General features: G+C 51.8%; 10 protein-coding genes and 1 non-coding gene across 11 annotated transcripts; 5 read left to right on the top strand and 6 right to left on the bottom strand.

Annotated features, from left to right (window-relative positions):
• Positions 1 to 1290: 1290 nt before the first annotated feature.
• BO82DRAFT_352996 (5'-methylthioadenosine/S-adenosylhomocysteine nucleosidase family protein) lies at positions 1291 to 2792 on the bottom strand. The gene is made up of 2 exons (XM_025634849.1): positions 1372 to 2792; positions 1291 to 1316 (listed from the first exon to the last, which is right to left on the bottom strand). Exon 1 carries the CDS (start codon positions 2612 to 2614, stop codon positions 1664 to 1666), a length of 951 nt encoding a protein of 316 aa, XP_025493479.1. The 5' UTR covers positions 2615 to 2792; the 3' UTR covers positions 1291 to 1316; positions 1372 to 1663.
• Positions 2793 to 3037: 245 nt separating this feature from the next.
• BO82DRAFT_382377 (M20 family metallopeptidase) lies at positions 3038 to 4676 on the top strand. The gene is made up of 4 exons (XM_025637924.1): positions 3038 to 3274; positions 3338 to 4092; positions 4143 to 4286; positions 4342 to 4676. Exons 1-4 carry the CDS (start codon positions 3167 to 3169, stop codon positions 4586 to 4588), a joined length of 1254 nt encoding a protein of 417 aa, XP_025493478.1. The 5' UTR covers positions 3038 to 3166; the 3' UTR covers positions 4589 to 4676.
• On the bottom strand, positions 4655 to 6678 carry BO82DRAFT_411765 (fungal specific transcription factor domain-containing protein). Its single transcript, XM_025639803.1, has 5 exons — positions 6149 to 6678; positions 5675 to 6070; positions 5478 to 5614; positions 5224 to 5425; positions 4655 to 5166 (listed from the first exon to the last, which is right to left on the bottom strand). Exons 1-5 carry the CDS (start codon positions 6433 to 6435, stop codon positions 4722 to 4724), a joined length of 1467 nt encoding a protein of 488 aa, XP_025493477.1. The 5' UTR covers positions 6436 to 6678; the 3' UTR covers positions 4655 to 4721.
• A 144-nt stretch (positions 6679 to 6822) lies between these two features.
• On the bottom strand, positions 6823 to 6894 carry BO82DRAFT_t114. Its single transcript has one exon. It is a non-coding gene; the product is annotated as a tRNA-Met (tRNA).
• Positions 6895 to 6930: 36 nt separating this feature from the next.
• Positions 6931 to 8766, bottom strand: BO82DRAFT_306933 (Zn(II)2Cys6 transcription factor). Its single transcript, XM_025632266.1, has 2 exons — positions 8598 to 8766; positions 6931 to 8546 (listed from the first exon to the last, which is right to left on the bottom strand). Exons 1-2 carry the CDS (start codon positions 8655 to 8657, stop codon positions 7074 to 7076), a joined length of 1533 nt encoding a protein of 510 aa, XP_025493476.1. The 5' UTR covers positions 8658 to 8766; the 3' UTR covers positions 6931 to 7073.
• A 338-nt stretch (positions 8767 to 9104) lies between these two features.
• Positions 9105 to 10321, top strand: BO82DRAFT_431025 (NmrA/HSCARG family protein; the record flags this gene model as incomplete). Its single annotated transcript, XM_025640657.1, has 5 exons — positions 9105 to 9290; positions 9356 to 9490; positions 9538 to 9589; positions 9672 to 10183; positions 10244 to 10321. The coding sequence occupies 5 exons, from the start codon at positions 9105 to 9107 to the stop codon at positions 10319 to 10321; spliced, it is 963 nt and encodes a 320-aa protein (XP_025493475.1).
• A 1380-nt stretch (positions 10322 to 11701) lies between these two features.
• BO82DRAFT_373329 (glycoside hydrolase family 16 protein) lies at positions 11702 to 12847 on the top strand (the record flags this gene model as incomplete). Its single annotated transcript, XM_025637364.1, has 4 exons — positions 11702 to 11795; positions 11853 to 12133; positions 12187 to 12478; positions 12537 to 12847. The coding sequence occupies 4 exons, from the start codon at positions 11702 to 11704 to the stop codon at positions 12845 to 12847; spliced, it is 978 nt and encodes a 325-aa protein (XP_025493474.1).
• A 2109-nt stretch (positions 12848 to 14956) lies between these two features.
• On the top strand, positions 14957 to 15658 carry BO82DRAFT_400667 (uncharacterized protein; the record flags this gene model as incomplete). Its single annotated transcript, XM_025639207.1, has 3 exons — positions 14957 to 14961; positions 15034 to 15378; positions 15484 to 15658. The coding sequence occupies 3 exons, from the start codon at positions 14957 to 14959 to the stop codon at positions 15656 to 15658; spliced, it is 525 nt and encodes a 174-aa protein (XP_025493473.1).
• Positions 15659 to 16386: 728 nt separating this feature from the next.
• mirD (putative MFS siderophore iron transporter) lies at positions 16387 to 18312 on the bottom strand (the record flags this gene model as incomplete). Its single annotated transcript, XM_025631284.1, has 4 exons — positions 16387 to 17318; positions 17394 to 17736; positions 17795 to 18065; positions 18137 to 18312. The coding sequence occupies 4 exons, from the start codon at positions 18310 to 18312 to the stop codon at positions 16387 to 16389; spliced, it is 1722 nt and encodes a 573-aa protein (XP_025493472.1).
• Positions 18313 to 20874: 2562 nt separating this feature from the next.
• BO82DRAFT_352990 (GIY-YIG nuclease family protein) lies at positions 20875 to 22783 on the top strand. Its single transcript, XM_025634848.1, has 2 exons — positions 20875 to 22051; positions 22127 to 22783. Exons 1-2 carry the CDS (start codon positions 20959 to 20961, stop codon positions 22663 to 22665), a joined length of 1632 nt encoding a protein of 543 aa, XP_025493471.1. The 5' UTR covers positions 20875 to 20958; the 3' UTR covers positions 22666 to 22783.
• Positions 22784 to 23999: 1216 nt separating this feature from the next.
• On the bottom strand, positions 24000 to 25768 carry BO82DRAFT_279789 (alpha/beta-hydrolase; the record flags this gene model as incomplete). The annotated part of the gene is made up of 4 exons (XM_025631273.1): positions 24000 to 24898; positions 24960 to 25186; positions 25301 to 25586; positions 25654 to 25768. The coding sequence occupies 4 exons, from the start codon at positions 25766 to 25768 to the stop codon at positions 24000 to 24002; spliced, it is 1527 nt and encodes a 508-aa protein (XP_025493470.1).
• Between the last annotated feature and the right edge of the window lie 912 nt (positions 25769 to 26680).

Raw genomic sequence — 26680 nt, 5'->3', positions numbered from 1 at the left:
TCTCAGAGACGAGTTCAGTGCCGGGCCTGCAAATAGTACAGGGCTTGGGACCACCGCCTCTCTCGTTGCATTGCATTTGTGCTCAAGCTGAAGGCTGAAATTGGAGAAGCAGAGATATGCAATGCAGAATTCTCCACAGTGAAGCTCTCCCTGTCTTTCGTCGAAGCAGTGTTCATTGAAGGCGCTCTGAAGATCAGCAAGACCATTTTTCACCAAATACTGTTTAATCGAAGAATGGGCGAATCGGACGCAGAGATCTATTGGGTCTAGAACCACAAGATTAGCGCAAGAGCCAATGATGAAGTCACGTTGAGGGAGCTTGTTGCTGTCAAATGCCGTGTCTTCTCTTTCAAAGGCGACTGCTTCCCTTAACTCTTCGAGGTGTAGAGGCCGTGACGCGAAGCCGACCCACTTCAGCACTTTCAATGCTCTTGTGTCGTGAGTGTTAATTCTGTTGGCGCAATATCGATATGTCTCCTCGAGATCCTTTGGCAGTTGACGCAACGCTGAGCGCACTTCGGCGTCTGTGAAACAAGTGCTCCAGAGGATCTCAAGCTGAAGATGGACCCAGAGGAACCTTTCATCAACGTGTAAGAATAAAAATGAAGTTTGAGGTTATGGGGACAGAAACATACATTCCCGAGGATTCATTGAGTAGTACATCCTTGGTTTCTTCTAATAAGAGGCGATCGTCTGTGAGCTTCCGATACATGGACTTATCACTAATACTATAGTCAATGTAGGTCCGAATATCGCTCATGGTGTTGTCGAAGGTGGAGATCCGACCGATCCCAGGTATGAGTGTCGCGAGGTTGACATAACCTGGTATTTGGTCTCGGCTAAAGAGGAGAATACGTTGCCCTTTGAGCTCTCTTGCTCCAGAGAATAGTGAGCGGATGAAGGTAAGTAAAAGTTTGCATTGTTCTTCCTCCATCGCATCGAGCCCATCCAAGACATATGTGGCCATCGGCACTAGATCAAATAGTTGTATGAATATGTTCTGCAAGTCGTTGAAATCGGGCGTTATCTTTCTTCTTCCAAAAAATGTCACAATCTCTTTTCTCAGGTGCGCTGGCCATGGTCCTGCGTTCCGATGAAGGAATTCACCTAGTTGTCTAATCAGACTAGACAGGGCTGAAGACGCCCGCAGAGTCTCAGTATGATCATTTTCGCAATAAAAGAAGACGGTAGGAGCATGATAGTCCGAGGGCTCATATCGGACATTTTCGATCACAGACGCACTAGTCATTTAGCGTCAGCTCGGCTTCTCGAGAAGGGACACAGTACCAACGCGATCACTGTCTTTCCAGACCCAACTGCATGAAAGTTACTATTTAGTAACCAGCCAAGCACAGATATATGGGACCTTACTTTTCCCGGTGCACCATAACTTGTTCGAGCGTCTCTCCGACCACGCCTTGAATTCAAAATTTTCCAAGAACCATTGAGTAGTACCAGTCAGTCTTTTATGCGCAAGCCTTCTATGAACCTGTTCGTGCTGGTAACTAGAAATCTGTTCCAGGAGCTCCTCTTGTTCGTCATATTCTTCATGCAATTAGCAGCTGTTCAGCCCTGACTTGGCATCAAAACTCACGGCTGCGCTGTGAAGTTACACTCCGAGACGAGTGCGGGGTCGGCGAGAGTGCTCCAAAAAGGTATGGTACTAGCAGACGAGATCAATTAAGAGATCACCATGTGACGCCAGACATAACCTCTTACTGTCGTCGGAGAGCTTAGATGGTTCGTCCTCGACTTGTTTTCCATGGATGATCGATAGCAATTCCTTGGTGTAGGCGGCGGCTGTTGCCGCTGCATATCCTTGCCACTCCTTAGTCTTGTGAGAGTCCGAGTAGTCGCAAATGCCTCGGACAACCAGACACGGAAAGCTGTCCATCAGGCCTGCAGCCTCCATCTCAAAGCAAAGTATGCCAAGTTCGCGGGCCAGCTTGTCCCTCAAGGGACCGTCCTTCATGACCTGATTCGCAGACGCGATAAGCCCGTAATGGATCTTCGGATCCTGCGAAGCGCGAATTGACCGTTTCATGTGTCTGTTCGAATCACAGTCCGTGCAGGTGCTTTCTGGATTTAGGTGATCATATTCGGAATCGAAAAGGATGTCACGGTCAGCGCCAGGGTGTGCGAAACAAGAGGACCGAGCGGCTTGCGACACGAGCCATGAGATTTGACTTGGTCTGGTCAAGTGCGCGGCCTGCAATCGAGAAATAGCGGTTAGAAGGATAGGCGGGGGCTTGTTAAGCACTCCTTGTCGAGCGAATACTCCCCCGGCCAACGACTTTCCATAATCGTATTGTACAATGCCCCCATAATCCCTTGTTGGCTTGCTGACAACCACATCTCCTAGCCTGACATCCTCCGACGTTCCAGGGACTCCACCGCCAATGCCGACCATCAATCCGATTCGAATCGAGGGGAACGTCAAGCGGATTTGGCTCGCAATGGTGGCGGCTGATGTTGTGCCATACACGCCGGAGGGAAGGCAGGCGATGACCACGTTGTGGACATGGATCCGTCCAAGTATGTAGGTGTTGTCGTCGTTCGGCTTGGTTGGCAAATCGGGGTGTCTCTCGTCGAGCATGGCGGCCGCAGCTGCCATCTCCAAGGGCAGAGCGGAGATCCACCCGATTGTGTAATCATGGTGATGAAGCACTGCTGGAGCTGCTGGTGGGGTTGTCATAATCATAGGATGTCATGTCTTCGTTGCAGTATCAATTCGGTGACAGACATGTGTCTGTTCAATTCCTCGAGGTGGTGCTTGTTAAGGGAAGTTGGTGAAGTGAGAGAGGTTGGGGAAGGAGGATTCAGCCTCGTGTCTCGTGCATGCTATAGACAAGACGCTAGCCTCAGGCTCACATATTTCCCCCCGCTCAGGCAGCCACAACTGCGCCCCACTAACGTGGCTAGTGGCTGGTTGAGGGCAGTCGGATCGGGCGGATCGGTCCGACCGAAAAGTGACCCCGAAGCCGAAACAATGACTGACACCGCTTATCAACCGTTATCTGTATTTGCGGGGTGTCTGCATCACCACAAACAGTACCGTACATAAGTTATGGCATCCCTCTCACCTCGCTCTCTGGACGCAAATTTCATCCTCACTGTCTCTTTGAACGGCTTGAAAAGACGAAACACGCGCTGAGAATTCTGCAAAATGACCCAACCGACAGATCCTTTTCCTCTTCAACCTGCAGATGTCGTCTCCGAGACCACGCGAGCCATCGATCACGCGAGCGAAGAACTGCGCAGATTGAGTCTCGAGGTTAGTAGTCTCCACATATCCGCTGAAGCCGAGACCAAACAATAGCCAAATCATGTCTTCCAGCTCTTCCACAACCCAGAAACCGCTTTCCAAGAAGTCAAAGCTAGCAAGCTCCTGTCCGACTGGCTCGAGCAGCGCGGGTGGACCGTTACGCGCAACGTCTACGGCATCGAGACCGCCTTCGAGGCGCGCTTCTCCGTCCAAGAGGGCGGGCGCACTGTCTGCTTCAACGCCGAGTACGACGCCCTCCCCGGCGTAGGCCACGCCTGCGGCCACAACCTGATCGCCACCTCCACGCTCGCATCGGCGGTGGCCGTTGAGTCTGTCCTCAAATCCCGCAATTTGCCCGGAACGGTCGTCGTGATGGGTACCCCCGCCGAGGAGTCGTACGGCGGGAAGTGGATCATGGCGAAGAATGGCGCGTGGCAGGGCTTCGACGCCTGTGTGATGACGCACGGGATGCCGGATTTCAGCACGCCCGTGTGCATGACTAAGGCCTCGTGGAAGCTGCGGGCCAAGTTCCACGGCAAGTCGGCGCATGCGGCGGGGGCGCCCTGGACGGGACGGAATGCCTGCGACGCCATCGTGCAGGCATACACGGGGATCGCGTTGCTGAGGCAGCACATTGAGAAGAGTGAGAGTATCCAGGGGTGCATTCTGGAGGCAGGGAAGGTGCCGAATCTGATTCCGGATTATGCGGAGGGGATGTTCAGTGTGCGGGCGCCGATGGTGAAGCAGATTGAAGCACTCCGGGCGAGGGTGGAGCCTATCTTCCATGGTGCGGCTGCTGCGACTGGATGTACGGTGGAATTGGATTGGTGAGTCTCTCAACCTCGATCAAAGGATTGTGCTGATGTGAGACTGCCAGGTTTGCACTTTACGAAGACGTCGTGACAAACGAGACGCTCGCGGAGCAGTACAGGCAGTACATGATACAACATCTGGGTCTAACACCGGAGGAGATGCTACCGGTGGCGGAGGCAAAGATAGCTCACGATCTGGGAGGGAGCTCGTAAGTACTTCATGTCAACCTCATTTGATGTTTTGCAGCTCACCATCTATGACAGGGACTTCGGTAGCTGTTCTTACATCTGCCCTGGCATTCAATCCGTCTTCAACATCCATGCAACTGATCTCCCCCATTCGACAGGGTTCAGGGAAGCAGCGGAAAGTGAAATCGGGCACGTCGAGGCACTGCGAGCAGGAAAGGCCAACGCGCTGATCTGCATCGATGTCTTGCTCAATGACGATTTTGCTTCGAGGATGCAAGAGGAGTTTCATCAGGCGATGAAGGCTGCTGGGCGCTTAGAGTAGTTGTGGTCAATCCACCTTTCATCGTCCAGGCATATGCAATGGATAGCTATGTACAACAGTTTATCAATCTCAGAAGAATTACAACGCAAGTTGAGTCCGAGTCCTCTATATCACTGATGCAAATCTCCTTGAGTCATTTATCCAAAAAATTTGGAATGTCAAAAAGAAACTCTCCCGCAGCTTGGTCTAAGTCCGCCACAAGACCTTCCGGGGGTAAAGAAGTCCGCATCACTTGTTTCAGCATATGCAATTCATCTCGAACTTTGTGAGCAGATTCCGCAGCCCCAGCCTCTTCCAAGAACTGGGCCCCCTGACGTAGTCTCGAAAGCACCAGCCCGCAATTCACAGCTGCACTAGCGACTTCGAGAGCTTTGGGCATGAACTCGATAGCATAGTAAGTAGTCACGAGATTGTAGTCTCCCGAGTAGGGCAGCATTTGTCGGAACTCCTTCGACTCAAACTGAGTTTGAAGCAGTAGACATGCGCTATCTAGAGCCTTCTGAATGAAAGTCACCCTATTGGTATCCGCTCTTCCGTGTTGAGACACCTTCCCGTGCAAAGCAAGACCGTTCACGTAACTGAACCCAACAAAGACATTAGATGTTGCAACGCTTGAGTAGGATTAAGAGACACACATCTTGAGAAAGGCGTAGGGGACCATAAAGCGATTACGGTCTTGCTTCTTAGCAAAAGTCTGATAGAGCGGCTCCATACTGTTGTTGATATGGTAGAACCAGCGGTCAATTTTCTGATCAAGGGTTCTCAATCTCTGAACTACGCTGCCAGGCAGTGGATTCAGTTGCAATTCTGCGTTGGCTATTTGCGTTTTGGCTTCAGCTGCATATTGTCAGTTGGGTATTATCGCCGTGAGAGCTGAGGGACCTCATACCGGTGATTGAAAACCCCTGCAAATACGCGCAAAGGCGATAGTCCACCGGTCTGCAGTGAGGAGACACCAGAAGTTGAGAGGCAACAGGTAGATAGTCCATAATATTGCAGACGACAAATGGACGATTCAGATTGATCCTTGTTGATAAAGTCAGTTTTGTACTGTACAACTCAGCTTCGGATGGCGTCCGCGCTTACATTAGGTCAAAGCAACACAACGAGAACCACGTTCTTGCTGAACCGACTAAGTCTGCTGTGTGTTCTACAGAGACATCTCCTAATTTTGACGCAGCCATGTTCAAGCCCAGTTCCACGGCGATAGAAGCGATATATCCCCATAGACGATGCCTGCCAGTCCAGGCGGCTAGAAGCATCACGGCCTGGACGGTGTATAGATCTATGGCTCCAGAGAACGTGGCGCTGATTATCTGGTCTGCTGCATCAAGATAGGTGGTATATTTCTCCGGGCGAACCGCCTTGGATGCAATGACACAGATTACCGTCGCCATCAGAGGTTGTTTGCGGGTGACGTGCGCCGCTGAGTAGAGCTGGTCATCCATGAATGCGATGACTGTCCGGCAGTGCTCATCGAAACTAAATTCCACGTAAGCATATACGTACACGAACTTTCAGTGATTTCAGTGACAATCTTCGCAAAATCAATGTACTCACAAATCATACAGCTCCTCCCACTCATCCTCGGTAACAATACCACATCGCACGATGTCAAATGAGGCCGTATCCTTGGCTCGATTCCCGGCGAGCAACTCATCGTCCGACAACGACACCCCACTCTCTGTCCCTGCGCTAGATTGGACCCGGTCGCACAACCGAGAGACTGTGCTTTGCAGTTCCTTCAACTCTTTCTGGTGTCTCTCCTCCAAGCTATTCATCCGCTGCTCTAGGGCAGACCATTTGTCACTGGGATGTGAGCAGGAAATTATATCAAACGCAATCATATCAACTCACTCTAATGCCTCAGCAAGGTGCCTAGACCTGCTCGAGGCACGCGATGCCCGGGGATTCACAAAGACGCATTCAGCCCGGCTCGATTTGCACCTCGCACAAGGGACTTCGCTGGGACCTCCACATTTGAGTTTCTGTCGTCGGCAACGTAAGCAAGCCGAGACCGATCTGAATGATTAGTTCCAGAACGAGGTTGTAGGAGCGAAGCAATGTTACCTGCTTGTAGTCTCCATCGCTTCGACCGGAATGTTTCACTGTTGCTGTCCGGATGGTGTCGGATAAACAACGCGATAAGCCCCGCAGGCCGATAAGTGTTTCGGATCTACACCGGTCGGAAATTCCGGAAGAAATTTTTGAGAAGAAAAAAGAAAATTTCAAGTTAGCATGTCCTGGTTTCGATCCAGGGTCCTCCGGGTTATGAGCCCGGCGCTCTTCCCCTGAGCTAACATGCTGATTTGATGGAAGGTGTCTCTTGATGTGGTTATATAAAGCAACACTGATCCTTTGTCCACTTTCACGTAACTCAACATCTTGCGATTATTTCTACTCCGTGGTGTGCCATTTGAACCGGAATTCCAAGCAGGTTCAACTCTATTTAATTCAGATCCTTAATATATTCTCTTCCACCGCATTAAAACACTCGCTGTCCCAACTTCAGAATGTCGGCAATAAGAGCTCCCTGCTGACCCACGGAAGGAATGCGGCCGGCGATCCAGTTTCGTTGGTGCTGTGATGGAGTAAACTGTCCGGCATTTATAAAGGGCCAGAAAAGAAGGTGCGCACCGGCATCCCTCGGGATACCTGTATCACTATGCCTGAGGTGCTTGTGTGGGGTTGAGGTTTCATTTGGACCTGTGCAATTCAGTAGCTCCAAGTGATAGCCACAGTGCTGTGGGACTGTTGCACATATATCTGAGCTCAGCTGATGCAGCTTCGCCAAGGTTTGCTGATGCTGTAGTAAACCAGCCATTATGCAGGGTTGTGCAAGTATCGTGCGTTGCTCTAATTGCCGGCGGATCTCGTCAAGCAGAATCATCCGGCATGCTCGAAGGTTATTCCAGGTGTAACCAATCCATAGGTCTGGATAGACATGGAAGTCCTCCCCAAAGACCAACTCTGACCGCCCTCGCAAAGTGAAAATCTCAAACTGCCAAGAGGATGGAAAGGTGTCTGCTACAGAAGCCAGCTCACTATCGAGTTTCTGAGCGGCAAAGATTATAGTATCTGGACCTCGAATCCTTCCCGATCGTAGGTCATCACGAAACTCAATCACCTTGATGATCAACTCCGACAGCCGCCATGAAGGATCGCTCGTCGTATCCACATATCTTAAGGCCTTTTCATGCAGTAGGACTAGATCACCCGGTAAAGGAAGCGACAACATAATGCAATGTACCGAGATACATGAGAATAGGTGATGAAACAACTGCCGTCTCGGACAAGACGAGATAGACGCGTCTCCTCGCAGACACAGCAGCGTCGCTGCGCCTTTCACATGCGCATAGCGGTTTGAGATAGTACGCCTGGTCTCAGCTGTATGGGACTCGTAGGAGATGAGAAGCAGTATTGAAATGACGATCGCATCAGTTGCTGCGTTCGCTTGCGATGACGAGAGTGCTGAATTAATGAATCTCAAGGATCGGACATATTCACACCTTGCTTCGCTCAAGATTTCTGGATATCGATACTTGTGGGAGTAGGCTGCGAGTCCGACTGCACTCAGACTCGTGGCAACCATCGGGTCTTTCAGGACCTCCGTGCTGAATGTATAAAGGTATTCATTATAGCCCCGGATCGCTCGGGTCGGTCGCAGGACATGGTTTGCTAGGTAGTATTCGGTTGCACGGCAATGTAGAGGCTGCACTACCTCCTTCGGAATACTTGAATCTAGATCGAGATACTCCCTCCCATGTTTGATAAAGGGTTGTTGCTTCGCATTACACGAAGAGATCCGTGAAGTTGTTGTGTGCAATGACCTGGGTGTGTTGGTCGCCATCGTCTGCGGGCCACAATATATAAACATTCGATGAACGGAATCCGCGTCCTGCGGGCACTGCCAGCCAGATCGAACACATTGTGTACAGGCTGGTCGCAACTTATCACACTGCAGGCAATTAGCTTCATGAATATCATCATAGAGGTAAGATGGGCTTACTTTAATCTTCCGCTTCCTGCAAGTTTGGCAGCCTGTTGACAGCCGTCCGTGGCGAACCATTGTCCCACACAAGGCCAGTGTTGTGGAGCGTTTCCCAGCGCGTCAGCGTAGATGATGGGTATATCGCCTTGGAACCCGAGAAACAGATTGCAAATCATTACAAATACGGATGATGATGTGAGCTAAGGTTCTCATGATGACAACTGAAAGGAATACTACACCTACCCAAGTGAAGAGACTCGGCACCGGCGGGCAGCAGTGACGCTAGCCCTATTTGGAAGGTATTGCGAATCAGCCAATCAGCGCTCTATACTGCGAGTGTGAAGATAAGTAGTAGTATACAATCTATGGAGAATGAATCTGACAAAAACTCAATCGACTGTCCATGAAGATATAAAAGCCGGCTCAAAACTCCTCGATTGCTTCAATTAAACAGTCAAACTGTCATACCGAGATACCTTTCCTACCGAGCATACACTTCTGTCCTCGTATACAAAAATCTTCAACATGTCATCTGATAATAGAAATGTCTTGGTGGTGTTTGGGGCCACTGGCGTCCAAGGTGGCTCAGTCTCGAAAGCAATTCTCAGCGACCCTGATATCTCTCGACAATTCAAGGTCAGAGCTATCACTAGGGACCCTTCCAAGCCAGCCGCGTTGGCTCTTGCTCAACAAGGTGCAGAGGTTGTCAAGGTAAGCTTACATACCTGCTCAGCTACTGTACTGTACAATACCATGGCTCTAACCACAAAGACTAGGCAAGCCTCGATAAAAAGAAAGACGTCTATGCTGCACTTCAGGGCGCATATGCAGTGTACCTAGTCACCAACATGGAAGCTTTTGATTATGCTGCAGAGACAAGGCAGGCGAAGCTTGTGGCTGATGTTGCCAAGGTAGGATCAGCCTCTGGCACCCGAGACGTTTATCTAATTTAAAACAGGAGCTGGACATTAAGCATTTGATCTGGTCAAGTCTGCCGCATGTCTCGCAGAGTAAGTCACTTCATACCTGTTTCTGAGTAGTCATTGAATCAAACAGTCGCTCTCGACTAACTATGCTGGATATTTTGCTTAGTCACCGGCGGTAAACTCACCAGCGTTGTTCATTGGGATGGCAAAGCCGTTGTGGACGACTATATTCGGTCTCTAGCGATCCCTCACACGATAATCAACATTGGAGTGTATACGCCCTTCATCGTTGATTTCTTCCTCGCTCCTCTATCCACTGATCCTCCAGCTTTCAGCCTTTCCTTACCGGAGCCTGCCAACATCAACACCGTGCTGCCTGTCGTTGACGCAGCAGCGGATGTCGGCAAGTTCGTGAAGGGTATTCTGCTTTGCCCAGAAGAGACAATTGGGAAACGATTGGATATCGCGGAAGGATACTACACCGTCAAAGAAATAGTGGAGACTTTAAACAAGCTGGGTAGGTCTGTGGGCTTCCAGACTGTGCCGAAAGAGACGTTCAAGGCTGCACTTGCCTCGAGAGGATTACCCGAGTTCTTTCAGGAAGACTTGTGCCAGGTCCTCCAGTACATTGAGGAGTATGGTTACTTCCATAATGGTACGGTTGAGGAGGCTCGCGAGGTATTACCCTGCCACAGTCTGGTGGAGAATGATGTAATGCTAATCTTGTATCATGGACAGATTGCAAGCGAACCACTGATCTCGTTGGAGGAGGCGTTTAGAAGCAAGCTTGAGCTTGTCAATCTGGACGATAAATAGACAGCTTTCAGCTCTTGCATTGAATTTACACCACGGTTAGTGCTGTAAATGATTTCGACATCGAAAGGATGGTATTTGTGGAACATAGCTGCTTGTATTTGGGGGTTTGTCCTGCGGTTAGAATCTAGTAGAGAAACTTGATGCCTTTCTGCCTTGCTGCCTTGCCGCCTTGCGGATTCGCTGGCGAGGCAGTATGTATAATCACGTGACTGTATGTCCTTTGACCTCAAGTGAGGATCGGGTTCACCAACTGTGGATGCCTTTAGAGCCGGTCAAGAGGCCTCGCAAGGTACCCCAGTTCCAAGGTCCAAGAGTCTATATTTAAGCATGAACCACCGGAGTCTCTGGCGTGGTCGTGATACGTAAGGCCCAGATCACGTGCAGGGCGAAAACGGACTAGCGGGGAGGTTGTCTACGTAAGACACCCGGCCCAGGAGAGGGTGGAGTTCGAGCTATTCTGCACAATCTCTCAGAGTCCTATGCCTTCAAAGCGTGTTCCAGCTCTCATCCCCCCTTTTACAACAGCATGATACTATATCGGTTTCTGATATTGTCTTCTGGCGGACAATGACCGGCGATGATTAGGGGTGGAGTTCGCGACATCACAGTTTCAGACATTCATGGGGCGGCGGCTGAGGGGTTGACAACAACTTGCGATGGGCTTATCTGCAGATCCTGTGGGTAGGAACGATGAGCAACGATGGGCAACCATCTCGGTGTGGCTTGATCAGTCCATTGGGTGGAAATCTGGGGAGGATGCATGCCCATACGTAGGCTCAGAGGCTTTCAGCGTCACGCCGTCAAACGAATACATGTATATCGATGGAAGATCCACCGTGTTTCCACTGTCCACGACGGCACTTTCCCCCTTTGAGACGAGCGCCCTTCCGCCGGCGGAAAAGTATTCAAGACGACGTTGACTTTCGCTCTGCAACATGCATACTCAGTACTCTCGAGCACGCAAGCCGCCCAACCATCGTCCATTCAAGCTTTTGCACCAGTTCATGGCCCCATGGCCCGCGAACAATTACATAGCAAAGGCTGTTGTCGTCGGCCAACAGTTCCACCCACCCCGCCAATAAGAGCTCGGACACCTAATATGCATACGTCCTTCATTTCGAACTGTGGAGGCGCTCTTGATCAAAGACGAACTTAGCTCCGAGGACGACATGTTCGCTGTTGCCTTCCACGCTGCGCCAGCCCCCTGACAGCCCACCTGCGCTTTGGTTGCGCTTGCCCATAAACCTCCGGCACTTCCCTGTTCTCGTCCCAGCCATCGGACTTTCGCTCTCTATATCTCTGACGAAACCCTCTTCGTTCGTTTCTGAAACTTCTCATTCGTTTATCATCACACATTCGTTACACACAGCCAAGACAGCCATGAAGTCCTACATGCAGTGGGCCGCCGCTGCCCTCGCCGCCGGAGTGCCCTTGTGCGCAGCCCAGACCTACACCGACTGCAACCCCCTGAACAGTATGTTGATGCCGAGAACGAGAGTTTGAGCCTGTCGCTAACTGATCGTCACGACAGAGACCTGTCCCGCCGATACTGGTCTCGACCAGTGGTCTTTCAGCACCGATTTCACTGTCGGATCTTCTGCGTTCAACAAGTGGACCACGACCGCTGGCACGGTTAACAGCACCTCCCTGGGTGCCAAATTTGAGATCAAGGAAGAGGGAGATGCTCCCACTATCCAGACTGATTTCTACATCTTCTTCGGGAGAGTGGAAGCCAAGTTTCGCTGTGCCAATGGTACCGGTATCATCAGCACACTTGTGATGGAGTCCGATGACCTCGACGAGATTGACTGGGTATGATTGGGTTTCCAACAAGTAAAACAGTCGAAAGCTGACCCCTATCACAGGAACAAATCTCAACCTTCGACACTTACGTCCAGACTGACTACTTCGGTAAAGGCAACACCACCAGCTACGACAGGTACACCAACGTGGACTTGACTGATCCCGTCGAGGAGTTCCACACCTATGCCGTTGACTGGACCGCGGAAAGAATCGAGTGGATCCTCGACGGAACTGTGGTTCGCACCCTCGAATACGCTGACGCGGTGGATGGCACCAACTTCCCCCAGACCCCCATGGTTGTCAAGATCGGAATCTGGGCTGGTGGCGATCCCAGCAACAGCGCTGGAACCATTGGTAAGCCAACTGCGATACTTGACAGTTGTCTATGTCGTTTTGCTAACGTATGTTTCAGAATGGGCGGGTGGTGAGACTGACTATACCGCTGGTCCCTTCATTATGTACCTCGAGTCGGTGAACATCACCAACTACAGCCCGGCATGCAGCTACACCTACTCCGACAAGACCGGCGACTACACCAGTATCACCAGCTCGAACTCCACCTGCAACGCCACTTCCACCACCACCTCTAGCAAGAGCACCTTGGCTAGTGGCTCAGCTGTTGCCTCCAGCTCTGGCGCTGTCTACACTGGTGGCGCGAACAGCCTCTCCTATGGATCTGCGATTTCCATGGTTGGCGCTGGCCTTTTGGCTGCTCTTCTCTGATTTGGATCACCGAGCCTTTATTCTGACTGCGTCAGATAAGGCGTCTTCATAACTTTGTATATATAGACCAACTCCACAAGATAAATTCCCAAGACTCTGTGAGAAGTGGTCTCCAGATAGCTGCGTCCCGTGCCCTTAGCTTCATGTGTAGTATATGTGACGCCCAGAGCCCGTATCGCAACAGCGTGCTTCTAGATTCGACCAAATACCCTTTCGTCCTTGCTGCCTCCAAGCGAGCGAAGACAAGCCGGCACTTGATCCCTTCTACCTTACGATGAGCTAAACCAGCAAGGGATTTTGATGTTGATCCTTGTATCCTACTTGAGTTCTCTTGAGTGGATCAACACACCACAAAGCCCGAATCCTGGGATCTGCAGCTAGCAGCCTTCGACCGAGCCTCCGAAGTCTCATCTCTATCTGTTTACAAAGGTGGTGGAGTCGGGCTTACCCGAGAAGCCCCCCGAGCTCGGAGTTTGCCGAGGCCCGCCCCGACGTACCCGACCCACCTCGTAGTTGATTACCACTCATGGATTCACCTCTGCAAGTCTGCCGAGCATAAATGGCCGACCATACCATGAGAAAGGGGGTTTCTGTGAGATCCGTCTTGCGGTAAGTTCAGTGAGTAAAATTATATTGACCCATGTCCGACTGCAGGATCGGCCATATGAGCAATAGACGCAAACCATCAAGGGCAAGCTACAATCAATGTCTTTAGCAGGAACATCTATCTATTGAATGACTACTGTACAGTGGAAACATATCCGATTTTGATGGTCCGCCGGATCGTATTTGTTCGGACTTACTGGCCGCAGCATGTAAACACGATGACCCGGAAAGCAAGTATATCCAGAAGCAGGCAAGAGGGCCGATGCCGGTGAACGGCAAATGCACCTCCCTCGAGGCTAAGGAGCGGTAGCCGAGTCGACATAACGATAATAAACTGAGAGTCAACTCGTCGCCGATCGCCGAGCTTTCTACTTCTTCCGAGTTGCAACCTGCTGAATCGATCTAGGTACACACTAGGCAGAAATTGGTGCCCCTGGAGGCTCTGCTGTCGTTCGAGATTATGGGATTCCAGCGACCAAAGTGGTAAGGCTATCTATCGCCTTTCCGTGTCAGAAGCCGTGTGAATCTAACAGGGTCTCATGTATCAGGCGAACTTATCTCTCATCTGGGATTAACCCAGGAACACGATTGTTGGCTATCTGTCATGAAATCGCCAATGCTGACAATAAGTTTCGCTAAGCTTAGCGAAGTTCTAAACGAAAGGCTTAATCTAATGCAATTCTACGGGTATGACGTAGGGCTGAGGGATAGCGAAACTCAGTCTATGGGATAGAAGCTCAACTCCGCATGCTTAGCTTTTTGAATAATATGAGCGAGCTAATCATATAAGCCTTGAGGATGATACAACTATAACTTGTGGCCAGATCCAGCATTCTTTTGATAATTTTCTGGGTGGTGCAGAGGATCTCAGCAACATACTGGAAGTGGATGTGTACTAGTGGTGATCTAGACTATCCCCTCGGCTCTTGCGAATCTTTCTCATTGAATTCAGACTAGGGGCAAACTTAACTGCGTGAACCTTATAATTGGGGAGAGGGGGTAGTATAGATACTCGAAATATTGTAGCAAGAATATAGAAATCGAACAAAATAACATTCAAAAGTCTACAAATCAGAAGGGGAATTCAAAGATCCAGAAAACCGAACTTCAATATCATGAGGAACAACGCTGGCAGACACAATGATAAAACCATTGTTCTCCTTAGAAGTAAACCTCTGGGTTTATTCACCACCCCATATGAAGTCAACAGGCGGTCGCAGCGGGGACAGGCAGCAAACTACCTAGTATGCAGGCCGCAAGGATGCACTGTACACTACTATACTTCCATTCAGTGTGAGTAACACAGTGTTACTTCCTCAATCTATGATATTTTTTTGCTCGCACTCTTCCTCCCACCTTGTCACTCTCACATCTTCCTACCTCACATCTTCCCACTTTACCTTCTCCCTACCTCTTCATCTCCAACTCGGCCTCTGTCCTCATCACCACTCGATCACAAGAACCATTTACCTACTGTACCACGACAAAAGACCACAACACAAGATGGGGTAAGTGATCACTCATCCAATCCCCCATCAATCTCAGTAAACCCACTAACACGCTCTCACTTACACTGAAAGCTACACCCACTACTTCCACGTGAACTCCGCCAGCGAAGGCTGGGAGGCGTTCTGGCCGCGCCTGATCGCCGACACGCAGACCATCATCGCCGCCGCCGGGGTCCCCCTGACGGGGCCGCCCGACTACCACGATGGGTACGCGATGACCACGGCTCCGATCGTATCCGTGGACGAGGGGATCGACCTAAACGGGGTCGGCAAGAACGGCCACGAGCCCCTGGTCATCAGCGTGAAGGAGGACGGGTCCTTCAACTTCGTCAAGACCGCCCGCAAGCCCTACGATAAGGTCGTCGCGTGTGTGCTGCTCCGGGCCGCGATGCTGGCGCCGCAGGCTGTGGAGTTGAGGTGCGTATCCCTTCTTCATTAACTGCTCCATTCCTTTGGTTCTTTGATTTCTGTTTGGATGCTGGAAGACATCTGCTGACGATGGAACGTGGCTTGCTCGCTCAGATCGGATGGCTGTTGGGATCATGATTGGGAGTGGAGGGCGGCGAGGGTGCTCTACCAGCGGCTGTGGCCGCATGATGAGCTTCATTGTCCGTGGAAGGAGGTAGAGGAGGAGGACGACGACGAGGAAAATGTCGACGCCCCCGGCGGTGGTGGCACTGGCTGTGCCCAGCAGTAGAGGCTGATGGAGGAACACAGGTTTATGGCGAGGAGGGATTCCGAGTTGTTGTTGTACCGTCCGGCTTCTCTCGTGCTATTCAGTTGTCCTACTCTGGAGGGGCTGTGCTTCTGGTTCGAAGGGTCTCGACTTTCGCTTCTTGACCAAGCTGTATCTTATTGAGGGGAACAAGCGCAAACTACTAAGTCTTGTCATCTTATGCAAAAATTGATGTTACTTGCTAATGCTATCCGGGCCCTCTTTATGTCGATTCTTCTTCGTGTCGTCAGTAGACCTGTCCCCTACCTTGCTTCGAGTCACTTGGACGCAGGCAATGAGGAGGGCAGTTTTCGATATGGTTGCCAGATGCTGCACAACTGTCTCTCAGACACTGCAGCTTACCTAACCAACAGAGTGATGGCAGTACTTACTGCTCTTGTCTATTTAGCGCTTATTCCAACGCGTTCCAACCATCCATTCTATTGCAATAGTGGATGCATTACGCAGTGGGTTCCGAATACTGCTCTGGAGCCTCGCAGGGCACAATATTGACTCTCGTTGCGGCGATGTACGCAAGATGAATTGATTAATTTTATAACAATATTAGAACAGACTGGAGCGACCTGGACCAGGGCCCAAGTATCGCCCCCAAAGATTACATAGAATGTTGAGAAAGTCTCAGCGACCGGGGATGCACCTCCGCACGACCTATCCACCAACCCCAGCCTCCACCCCGCCCCTCTATCCCTCTAGAACAGCACCTTGGAGACGTCCTTGTTCTCCTTGATCTTGATATTCTTGATCATCAGCACCCAAGCGATGGACAGCCCCATCAGCGCCGTACCAGTGATCATCATATTGCGCTGACTGGAGGCGTAGGCATTCTGGATAGCGATGCGGGTCTCGGAGCCGACAGGATAGGAAAGCTGGACGTCGAGGGACTCATAGATCTCCTCCCACTGGTCGAGGGTGTCAGCAGGAAGGTACTGGCGCAGCTTCTGGGGCAGGGTGTTGGTCCAGATGGCGCCGGAGACGCTGCTGCCGACGGCGCCGCCGACATTCCCGAAGGTGCTAAGCAGGGCCAGCATGGCGGCGTACTCCTCGTGGGAGGAGGCGGCCAGGACGGCGACCTGCTCAATGAGGATCAGGGTGCCGCCGCCGACCGCTAAGAAAATCTGGCACATGCACATGTAGCCGACGGAGTGGTCGGGGGTGCGGAAGTAGATCATCAGCCCGCTGGCCAGCAGGTAGAGGGGGACTGCCCACAGCAGCAGCCACTTGAATCGGCCCGTCACCCGGATCAGGTATCCGCACCCGATCAGCCAGATCGGGTCCATCAGATCAAAGATTGAGCTGATGTAGCCCGCTTGCGTCAGACTCGTGTTGTACACCACCTGCAGGAACGAGGTGTAGTAGCTCGCCCAGCAGTAGTACGAGATCTGATAGGTCGTGCTCAGCAGGCACGCCCCGATGACGGTGCGGTTGGTCAGGAGGTGGTACGGGATGAACGGCTTGGGCGCGCCCCAGCGCTCGTAGACGATGAACAGCAGCAGCACGCAGAAGCCCACGACCATCATCGCGATGATCTTGGGCGATTTCCACTCCTCCTCGGTGTTGCCGGCGATGTTGAATGAGGTCAGGAAGAGGATCAGACCGCCGATCATGAGGATGATGCCGCCAACTGGAAGGGGAGACTCGGTGTTAATGGGATATCGCGGATGTGGCTGGGGTGGGCGTTGGGGAGGAAGATACACACCATCGAACTCTATAATGTAGAACCAGATGCTTTGCCACCAGGTGCGCGTGCTGCGGGGCTTGTATTGCAGCCGACCCTCCTTGTCAGCCTTGCGCTTGGCCATCTCCCAGGTCAAAATCAACGGGAGGGCAACGACGGGCAACAGGATGCAGACGGTTCCGTACGCCCAGCGCCAGTCGGTCTCGTGGAACTGGTTCGAGAGCGGTGCGCCGGCGAAGGCCGTGATGATGTACGGCGAGGAGGTGAAGCCGAAAGCGATACCACGATTGCGTAGAGAGGAGGTGTCGGAGGTGAGGACGTCCACGCAGAAAATCACGCCGGTGAAGCCGACCGTGTAGAAGGCCTAGGAAAGGCAGTGTGAGACTGATGCGTATCGCAGAAAATGCGATGGGGTCACTCACCTGCGCAGCACAGTAGGTTGCAATATTGTTGCAGCCCGCCATCATAATCAGACCCATCATCGCAATGAGAACCATGATGCCCAGACCGACCGTCCGATCCCACAGGTTCAGCACCTTGGCAATTGGCAGCAAGCACGCAGCACCCATGACACTGGTGACGATGCTAATGACCGTCAACAGTGAATGTGCCGAGAAGTCACTGGTGATGTAGGCCGACAGATTGGCGGTGAGATTGTTGTTCAGCCCACTGACAAAGTAGAGCATCCACATGCTATATAGACCTCCAGTCAGTTTGTCCCAGACCCCAAGACTCTTAAGGCACACAGGCTAACATGCACTTACCACCCATAGGAGAAATAGAGAGCCTTCTTGGACCACACAGCCGTGACCGCCTCCGCAACGCGAACACCATCCTGTTGATCCTGGTTCTGAAGTGACGGGTCTGGGGAAACCTCGTGCTCGATGGGAAGAGGGTCCTCATCGACCTGAGGGGGACGGCTCTTATTGTCCAGGGCCATGGTGGCAGCAATCAAACCGTGTCCGACAGGCAGAGAGGGCGGTGGGAGAGAAAGCAAAGAAAGAAAAAACTTTTGTCGATCTGCCAATCGATCCTTTGGGCTGCGGGCGTGAGACATTTTTAAGAAGCCCTTGCACGGCCAAGCCTTGTTTGTGTCACGCCTGCGTATTCTCAAGCAACCGGGTCAGCGAATCCCCTCCCAATGTCTTGGTTTTCCCTTGGCGACATCTCCCAGTGGCGGGCCTGGTCCGAGGTGGAACCAGGATGCTGCATCTGATAAGATATCATCGCCACGCTAGGGGTGGGTGGTTCGGTGACACTTCGTGCCATTTTGCTAGGATACTTGCTGGTTGGCTGCTCCTGCAGTAACAAAAACTCTATTTCATGTTCAGTGCCTCACAACGACTGAACGAGATCGTTGTGTGCCCTATCAATGCGAACTCTAATGTTGTTCGTCCCCTCCTGTCCAGATATCTCTTTGGCTGTAGCAAAAGGATGTAACATCTGTAGCAATTCCCAAAAGGTCTGCAACAACAGCGTGTTCATGTATATCATCGGTATATCATCGAACCCCACAGACCCAAAGCCTCGTTCTGTGCCTCCTCCACCGCGAGCCGAGAAGAGCACCGCTCCCCTTCCCCGCCAAGAACAGCCAAGGATCTAATCAATCCGCAAGCGGGTATCCTCCGGAGCACATCGGACCACTCTCGAGTGGCTGCACTCGGTTTGGTGAGCCAAGAGGCGAGACTCGTAACCGAGGTCGTGGCCGGACACTTGGCCTTCGTAGCAAAGCGAGGAGCCAAGCCCGTGATTTTTTGGAGGGAGTTCTTGGCAACCATGCCACGCGGGTTTCACGGATGCAGATAATCTGATAAAAAGATCAGTTTGTCCGAGTTGTTTTTGAGGTCTTTCCAGAACGTAGAACATCATCAAACGATATTTTCCTACTTCTCCACGACCAGAATCAAGCATATAGAAATGTGGTGGCCTAGTATTCCAGAGCGGAGACTCTCGTGGTCCGCGGGCCCCGTGCGCGGGGCCTCCCCCCCAGATGTTGGACCCTTTTTTGTCCCTTGTTTAGTGCCGTGCCTGCCCTGCATCCGAATAATTGCCGCAGAATGCCGGCGCGTCTGTGGCGACGATGATGCTGTATGCTCCGCGGGAGACTTTACTCATTACTTCGAGCCTCATCATAAACCCACGCTGCGTGAATGACAGTACGATCCATCATGAGGTAGTTGTGTTTTCAAGCTGTCGTTGCTTGAATGAAAATTTTCACTTTCCCGCTAGTCTGCTCTACCACTGTCCCATTAATCTAGGGCCCCTGTTGCTGCATGTCAGATTGGTTTACCTAATTCGAGATTGCCGACATGGATAATGTGTCTCAGACCAACAACCTAGGCTGCCATATATTTTTGATTCAGGGACCATGGAAGAACGGTGGGCCTGCGTCTACTGAGAAGCAACCACCTTGGCCATGCAGGGAACACAATCAGATCCTTTTTCTGGCAGCTTGGTCTTCTTGGTTCCCGGGCGGGAAGCGGGTTGATAAGATTGATAACAGCCTGTGTCATCCTCTGTCCAAGATGGATCTGAAACGGCGTATTTTTATTACGTGTATCGATATATATCTTCTTCCGTCTGTCGGGCAAAGATACAACGGAACAGCTGGGTAAGGTAAATACTGCCCTGTTCTCAACACGTTTCGGGTTCCCAAAACCCACATCTTACATACCATCACATCTGGTTTTATTCGACCCCCGGTTTCTTCCATTCGCAGTCACAACTTCGAACCTCGACAACCTGACCATGGAAAAATCAGTACCGTCAGAACCCCAGCAATTTGACGTTTGTACCTGCAAGAATTAAAGTAGGGAGGATAGGTGGTGAGAAGTGGTAGGCGGCCGCGGCCAAACGGGATCGACAACCAGCCATAGCGATGAGAAGCTTGCCATGGCACAAGCTATTGAGCGAAGCACCTGAATTCTTGTTAAAATGGTCCTGCGTTAATGATGGTAAGGAGATACAGGACAGATACTTATTCTACACAAATTTCAAGTACATACGACCACAGGGTGTGGAAAACAGGGCTTCCCGTCCGCTCAGCCGTACTTAAGCCACACGCCGGGAGGTTAGTAGTTGGGTGGGTGACCACCAGCGAATCCCTTCTGTTGTATGTTTTGCATTTTATCTTCTTCTCTTTCTTTTTTTTTTTTTTTTGGGACTGCAAAGATGATCCAAAGAATAAGCCAGTGCATGAGGTAGGTTACGCGCCGTGGCTTGCTGGACATGGTCCGGCTGACATGTTCAGGATCCCTGTCAAGCGCCGAGCACCGCCTTCTCCCCGAATTGCGCCTTGTCGCAGCTGCAAAGATAATCCGAAGAAAGAGTCAGTGCATTTGGTAGGTTATGGGCTGTAGTTTGCTGAAAATGGTTTGGCTGACTCCTCAGAATCCCTGTCAAGCGCCGAGCACCGCCTTCTCCCCCAATTGCGCCTTGCTGCGCCTATCTGAGCAAAGCCTTATAACTATGGACGGCGCCGAAGGTGCAACATGCTTGCCCGATTCAACCCTCCCGACTTCTTCATCTTCTTTCTGCAAAAGCGTGTCGCAGGCTGTCCTGTCCGCTTAACCTCTTCATTATCTTGATGGCATACCGAAAGCATAAAGATCCTCAAAGGGCAGTTCGGTCCACTACTCCACCTGTCGATACAATCTATCCTAGTCCTCCTCCTTCACCATGCTCGCCCAGGAAAACAGATCTCTCTGTTACGGAGGAAGCAGAGATCACCACCCCCGAGGCGCCACCGAGCAGGAGAGGATCCGAAATTCGGGCACGCACTCCTGGTTCTCCCCCTCAAAGCGGACGAGACACGGGTTCCGAAGTGGACGAGCCACCCCAATGGTCCACCCCCGCGAGCGTGAAGGCTTCCAGGAAAGTAGGTCCTCCTGTTACGGAGGAAGTAGAGACCACCACCCCCGAGGCGCCACCGGGAAGGAGAGGATCCGAAGTTAGGGCACGCACCCCTGGTTCTCCCCCTCGAAGCGAACGAGACACGGGTTCCGAAGTGGATGAGGCACCCCAATGGCCCACCCCCGCGAGCGTGGAGGCTTTCCTCCTGTTCTTTCGCCAACAGCGTCAACAGGGTAGATGTGGAGGCTTAACTGTCAAGAACAAACCTTGTCAGCGATTTCAAAGGCAAGCCAAGCAATCGGAGATCGACGCGGCGATATCTTTGTTGAGGCGGCTGCCACGGTCCATGCCGTGTCACACACTGGCCGACACGTTAAGAAAGCTCGTGCTACTTACCCATTGTGATAAACATGACGGCGAAAAGACGGTCAGTGCTCGAGTGAATACCTGGCTCAACGAGTATTTCCCCCGCCCCAATGATGCGGCTATGCTTATCCAAAAAGCACTGCCCGACCTCAGTACTACGTGCCTGGGCAGCAAAGACTGCTCCTGTGAACAATCTTTAGGTGGCAGAGCTGTCCAGACAATCGAGCAGATCCTGAGCAAAATCAAAGACCCCGTGGTCTACTTGAACGACAAACGGCTAACAATCTGGCTGACGAGGCTTGGCCAACACGTTTTCTGTGCCCTGCATCGGGAAACCCTGTCTCCGCTGCTGTTGGAGAGATGCCTCGCGGAAATTGCAGTCGCCCGGCACTGTCGGGTCCAGAAGACAAGGATCGACCACGTTCCAGAGGATCAAGATGAAGCAGAAGAATTCTGGCAAGGTCGGCATGCTACTCCCTATCCCTGACTCAAAGATGGGACTTCCCTGTAAGAGTATGATTGCTCACGTGTACTAGCCCCAGGATATGATACCTCGCCGTTTCATCTCCTTGCGACCGGCCGTCCGAGTATTGACGACGGCTGGATGCCAGCCAAAGCCCATCTAAAATCCCCCGGATCGCGGAACACCCGGCCAGGCTATATTTACGCCTATACTGTGGCTGGAAATGAGCGATATGTTAAAATTGGCTATACCTGCAACACAATCTCGCAAAGACATGAAGAGTGGACGTTTAGTTGCAACAGGGAGGTTATAAGTCTCTATCCGGCTGCCTCCGCTGTGGCCAGGCGAGTTGAGTCTCCGCAGCTGGTTGAGAGCCTATGCCATGCAGAGCTTCGGGCTCACAGGATTAGAATCTACTGTGGAGCCTGTCAAAAGCAGCACGTGGAATGGTTCGATGTCACCTCGGATAGGGCAACCATAGTCATCGAGAAGTGGTCCCAATGGATGGCTAGGGTGGCCGACCAACGGCCCAACTGGAGTATTGCGGTCAAGGCAATAGTGCGAGGGAACGCAGATCTTGAGGCAGCGTTGCACGAGTTGACGCAACTCTAATTAGCTTATATCTGTTATCTCGGAATTTCACTGAACTTTGTGTCGCTGCCAGAGGGCCTCGGTAGAAAGTATGATAAGAAGTGAAAAGGTCGCCAGTTAGAGTGCTAATATACGTCTTTAAAAAGAGGAGTCAGCTTCATACTGATATAAGAATCCGGATTGGAAGCTCGACGAATCAGCATCCTGGTCGACGAGTGCAGCCCTAGGGTCGGATTCTCGGTCGTGGATGTTTGCCCTAGCAATAAAAAAAGCTACAGGGACCATGTCTCACTGACCTTTTTGGCCGCTGCGGTTTCGCTATCCAACCGCGAATATACTCTTTACAGCCTGGAGTATATCCATATTGACTCAGTCTCGTTCTATCTAGAAGAGTGTCTCTCGTTTTGTGTTTCGGTTGAAGATATCATAAATACTTACTTGATGAATTTATCAAGATCGTTAGTAGAATCTATATTCTATTCAGCACCCCCTTCTTTCCCAGAGAACAATCCTGTAAGTATAAGCACAATTGCGCAAAGTGGCCTTCTATCGATACACAATGTTTAGAAGGTGAACATAAAAAGAAAAGGGTGAAGCACTATAATGGAGATAACTGGATGGAGCGGCATCGCTCCCATGGGTGCTTGGTAAACACTATCCTACTTATGCTGTTGTATTATTTTCTTTCTTTTTTTTGCCTTCTACTATAATTGGTTGGAGATTATGGCGGGTAGTCTGCTGCTTCATCACTATGGTCGCAAATTGTTCGTTCCTCTGTAAAACTTGTCTTGATCGGCAAGACGCTGCTCATCAACTCAAAAACAGCGTAGAGATCGGCATCGGCATTGAAGACCGGACCTTGAGTCACTCTGACTGGTGGCGGGCTGATTCTTCTCACCTGACTTTGAAATAGTCACTGAGCTCTGCGTGGTGTGCTGTCATGGCAGCTTGCAAGTTGGTGACTCCTGCTACCCCTTCCCCTGGCCATCTTGTGTCCGGCGTCCAATGGAGACATTCAAATGCTCTCTTTGATGATATACAGAGATTGGAGGTTGGTCCAGTGCTCTGCAGCCTCGTCGTTCTTTAGACACGCAGCACGTAGGACACCAAAGAAGTGACACTCCGAAAAAGTCAGCCCCCGGGATCGAAATATCGCTGAATACTCCTAACTCTATCGGAAACTGTAATATTATACATTTTGGAAGCAAACAGGCCATTCATACATGGGCCGCATCAAACCAACTACGCAGCTCATCCACCAACCCCCACAGCACAATTAGAAAATAAAACCTAATCCCCTCTCCGATCCTTCTGAGTAACTAAGCACCACAGCAACAAGCTCTGCAGCTGAAAGATCAAAGACTGTCAACCTCGCCTAACAACCACTGCAAATGCCGATACGAGACGCGGCCCTGATCCTGGGCCTGCTTATGCCCGGCCTGGAAGGTCTCAGCCCACATCAGCCCGCGCTCGTAGTGCTGCACGCCCATGACGCCCTGCGGGCCGTCCAGATCCCCGTAGCCCTCCTGGGCATCGAAGACGCCCGCCCACTGGAGATCGGGCATGCGGATATCGATGGTGGTGGCGGGGGCGGCCGCGAACCCCAGCTGGCCGTGCCAGGTCATGTTCTGGATGGCCAGGAGGGTGCCGTTGGTGATGATCAAGTAGTCCCAGTCGCCGTTGGCGATGAGCACGCGGTTGGTGGCCTCGATGACGCGCGGCAGCACGCCCTCGGTCGGGTTGGGCGAGTCGTCGCCCTGCTGCTCGGGGCCGGAGACGGCGTCCCCGCCTACGAAGACGGGGTCGGTGCTGCACAGCTCCCATTCGATGTTCTGGGGGGCGTGCAGGGCGCGTTTCACGTCCGACCGGTTGAAGTAGGTAGTCGGCCCGGGCTCGTAGGCGAGATCGGTCGGGAAGCCCAGCACGTCCCACAGCAGGGGACACTCGTCGATGATGCGGTAGGGGTTGAAGCATGGGTTCGGCGTGAAGGCTTCGTAGTAGATCGCGTTGTAGATGTCGCACGCCACATCGGAGTAGTTCATGTATCTCGGCGGTTGGAGGCCAGAGGCCGGGAAGGTGAAGTACTCGTCGAAGTAGGCCTGGTAGCCGCATTCTTCGTAGGTGGTTGCTAGCGAGGTCATGAAGGTCTCGTTGAAGTTGAACAGCGAGGCGTGCTGCTGTACGAAGGGGTACGCGGGGAGTTCGGCTTGGACCCAGTCCCATTGCCCGATGCAGGCATCGTACAGGAGAGCTCCTGGTGAGGGTGGAGAATCAGTTACCTAGTGCTGGGTGATGGAGGTGGTGGACGGGCCTACCGCTGAGGTTGAAGTGGGTGGTATCATTCTTGTCTAACATCGCCGAGGAGATGTAGGGAACGTACCGCCCCGCGTAGCTCTCGCCACTCACGAAGATGCGGAAGTTCTTGATGCCGTAAAGATCCTGGAACTTCGTGAAGAACTCGAGAAAGTCCGCGACTACCTCTGCTTCGTTGGTTGCTGTGGGTGTGCCCACAGAGTAGCCAGTTCCCACCGGTTGGTCGACCCTGCGTCTCCTGTTAGAATCCAGCTCTGTTTGTTTGCGGAGATGAGGCCTAAGAAACCAACCTGCTCACTGCAGGCGGAGTCACTTGGATCTTATAATATTGGCGACAACATACCATAGCATGTTGGTCAGGTTCACCCATGAATACTGATTGATGACCGGAGCATATGTACCCGGCTGCCACGTGAAGCGTCCATTCTCCTGGAAAAAGGCTTGTTCGGAGGAACACCCTGGTCCACCATTAAGGTAGATGGTTAAGTCGTCTGACGGTTCGCCAATCTTGGGCTGGAAGATGTAGAAGAGAGACCGGGATTCATTCTGGTGCGAGTTGATGGAAATGGAGCCCGAGTACATCTCTCCCAGGTCGAAGTGAACATCTGGTAAGCTTTCCACCAAGTGGGCTATCCGGGTGCAACAGCACAGCACGTCAGTCACAAGTTCATGTGAGGGTGGAGTAGGAATGCATACGCTTGGTCCGGTTATTCCAGAAACGGTAGGAGGAAGTGTTATTCGAATGAACCCTGGGAGCATGATCTATTGCAGGACGGCTGGAGAACCGGTCGTAGGCTCGGGCCTTTTGCATGGATGAGCCAGGTTGGGATGCATGCACGGCATTGAGAAGCAGGAGGGCAGTGGTAATCCCTGTTGCTGGAATGAATGGAAGCAACATCTTTGGATCAGCGATTTTCCAAAGAAACTTTACACTGAAACGACGGAAATCATTCCCTTGTGACAGCGCGGACGGGGATCAGGCCGATCTTGTACCCAGCAAGCTGGAGGATTCTCCGCCAACTGGGATAGCTAGGGGGTAAGCGTGCCCACTCGGCTCCCCCCACTCGGCTCGTTTGGTGCGAGATCAGATTGCGCGAGGTCAAATCTCACGATGGCCTCAATTTCCTCAATTAAGCGGGTACGTCTCCATGCCACTCTATAGACTTCTTGCCAGATTGGCTAGATTCGCGGCGTGTAGGACATGCGGCATCCCTAGCAATATATCAGAGAGCGAGCAGTCGCACACGACATATCGACTGGATGAGTCGCCAGCGTTTATGGTTAGCCGGTCGGCAATATCGAGTGGCTTTGACGTGGCTGCAGTCGCGAAAGAGGATTCGGTAGGATTACATCGGAGTTAGTCGTAGCAGATCTAAACTCCGTTGCGCCGACTATCGGATGCCGGATTCGAATTGCTCAGCCAAGAGATGCAAGCCAGTCAACAAGCGCAGATCAATGAACATTATGCAGAAACTCCATGCAGATCTTGCCCCAATTCCCCTGCATGAAGTCCTTTCTTGCGGGCAGTGAGCGCCTGACTGCATCAGAGCATGAACGGCAGCCATTAGCGTCATGAGATCGATGCTTTCTGCTACATCTATCACAATGTGACAGCTTGCGTTTGCTAACATAAAACTCATAGCCCCAGCCGTCAACAGCCCTCAGCAAAAGCATCCTGAACAATTAGGTTTTCAGGGTCATTAGTCTTGCGTTGGTAATCGGC

The sequence above is a fragment of the Aspergillus uvarum genome (genome assembly GCF_003184745.1).
Source record: "Aspergillus uvarum CBS 121591 unplaced genomic scaffold BO82scaffold_17, whole genome shotgun sequence".
NCBI lineage: Eukaryota > Fungi > Ascomycota > Eurotiomycetes > Eurotiales > Aspergillaceae > Aspergillus > Aspergillus uvarum.
This window is presented reverse-complemented; position numbering and strand designations above follow the sequence as displayed.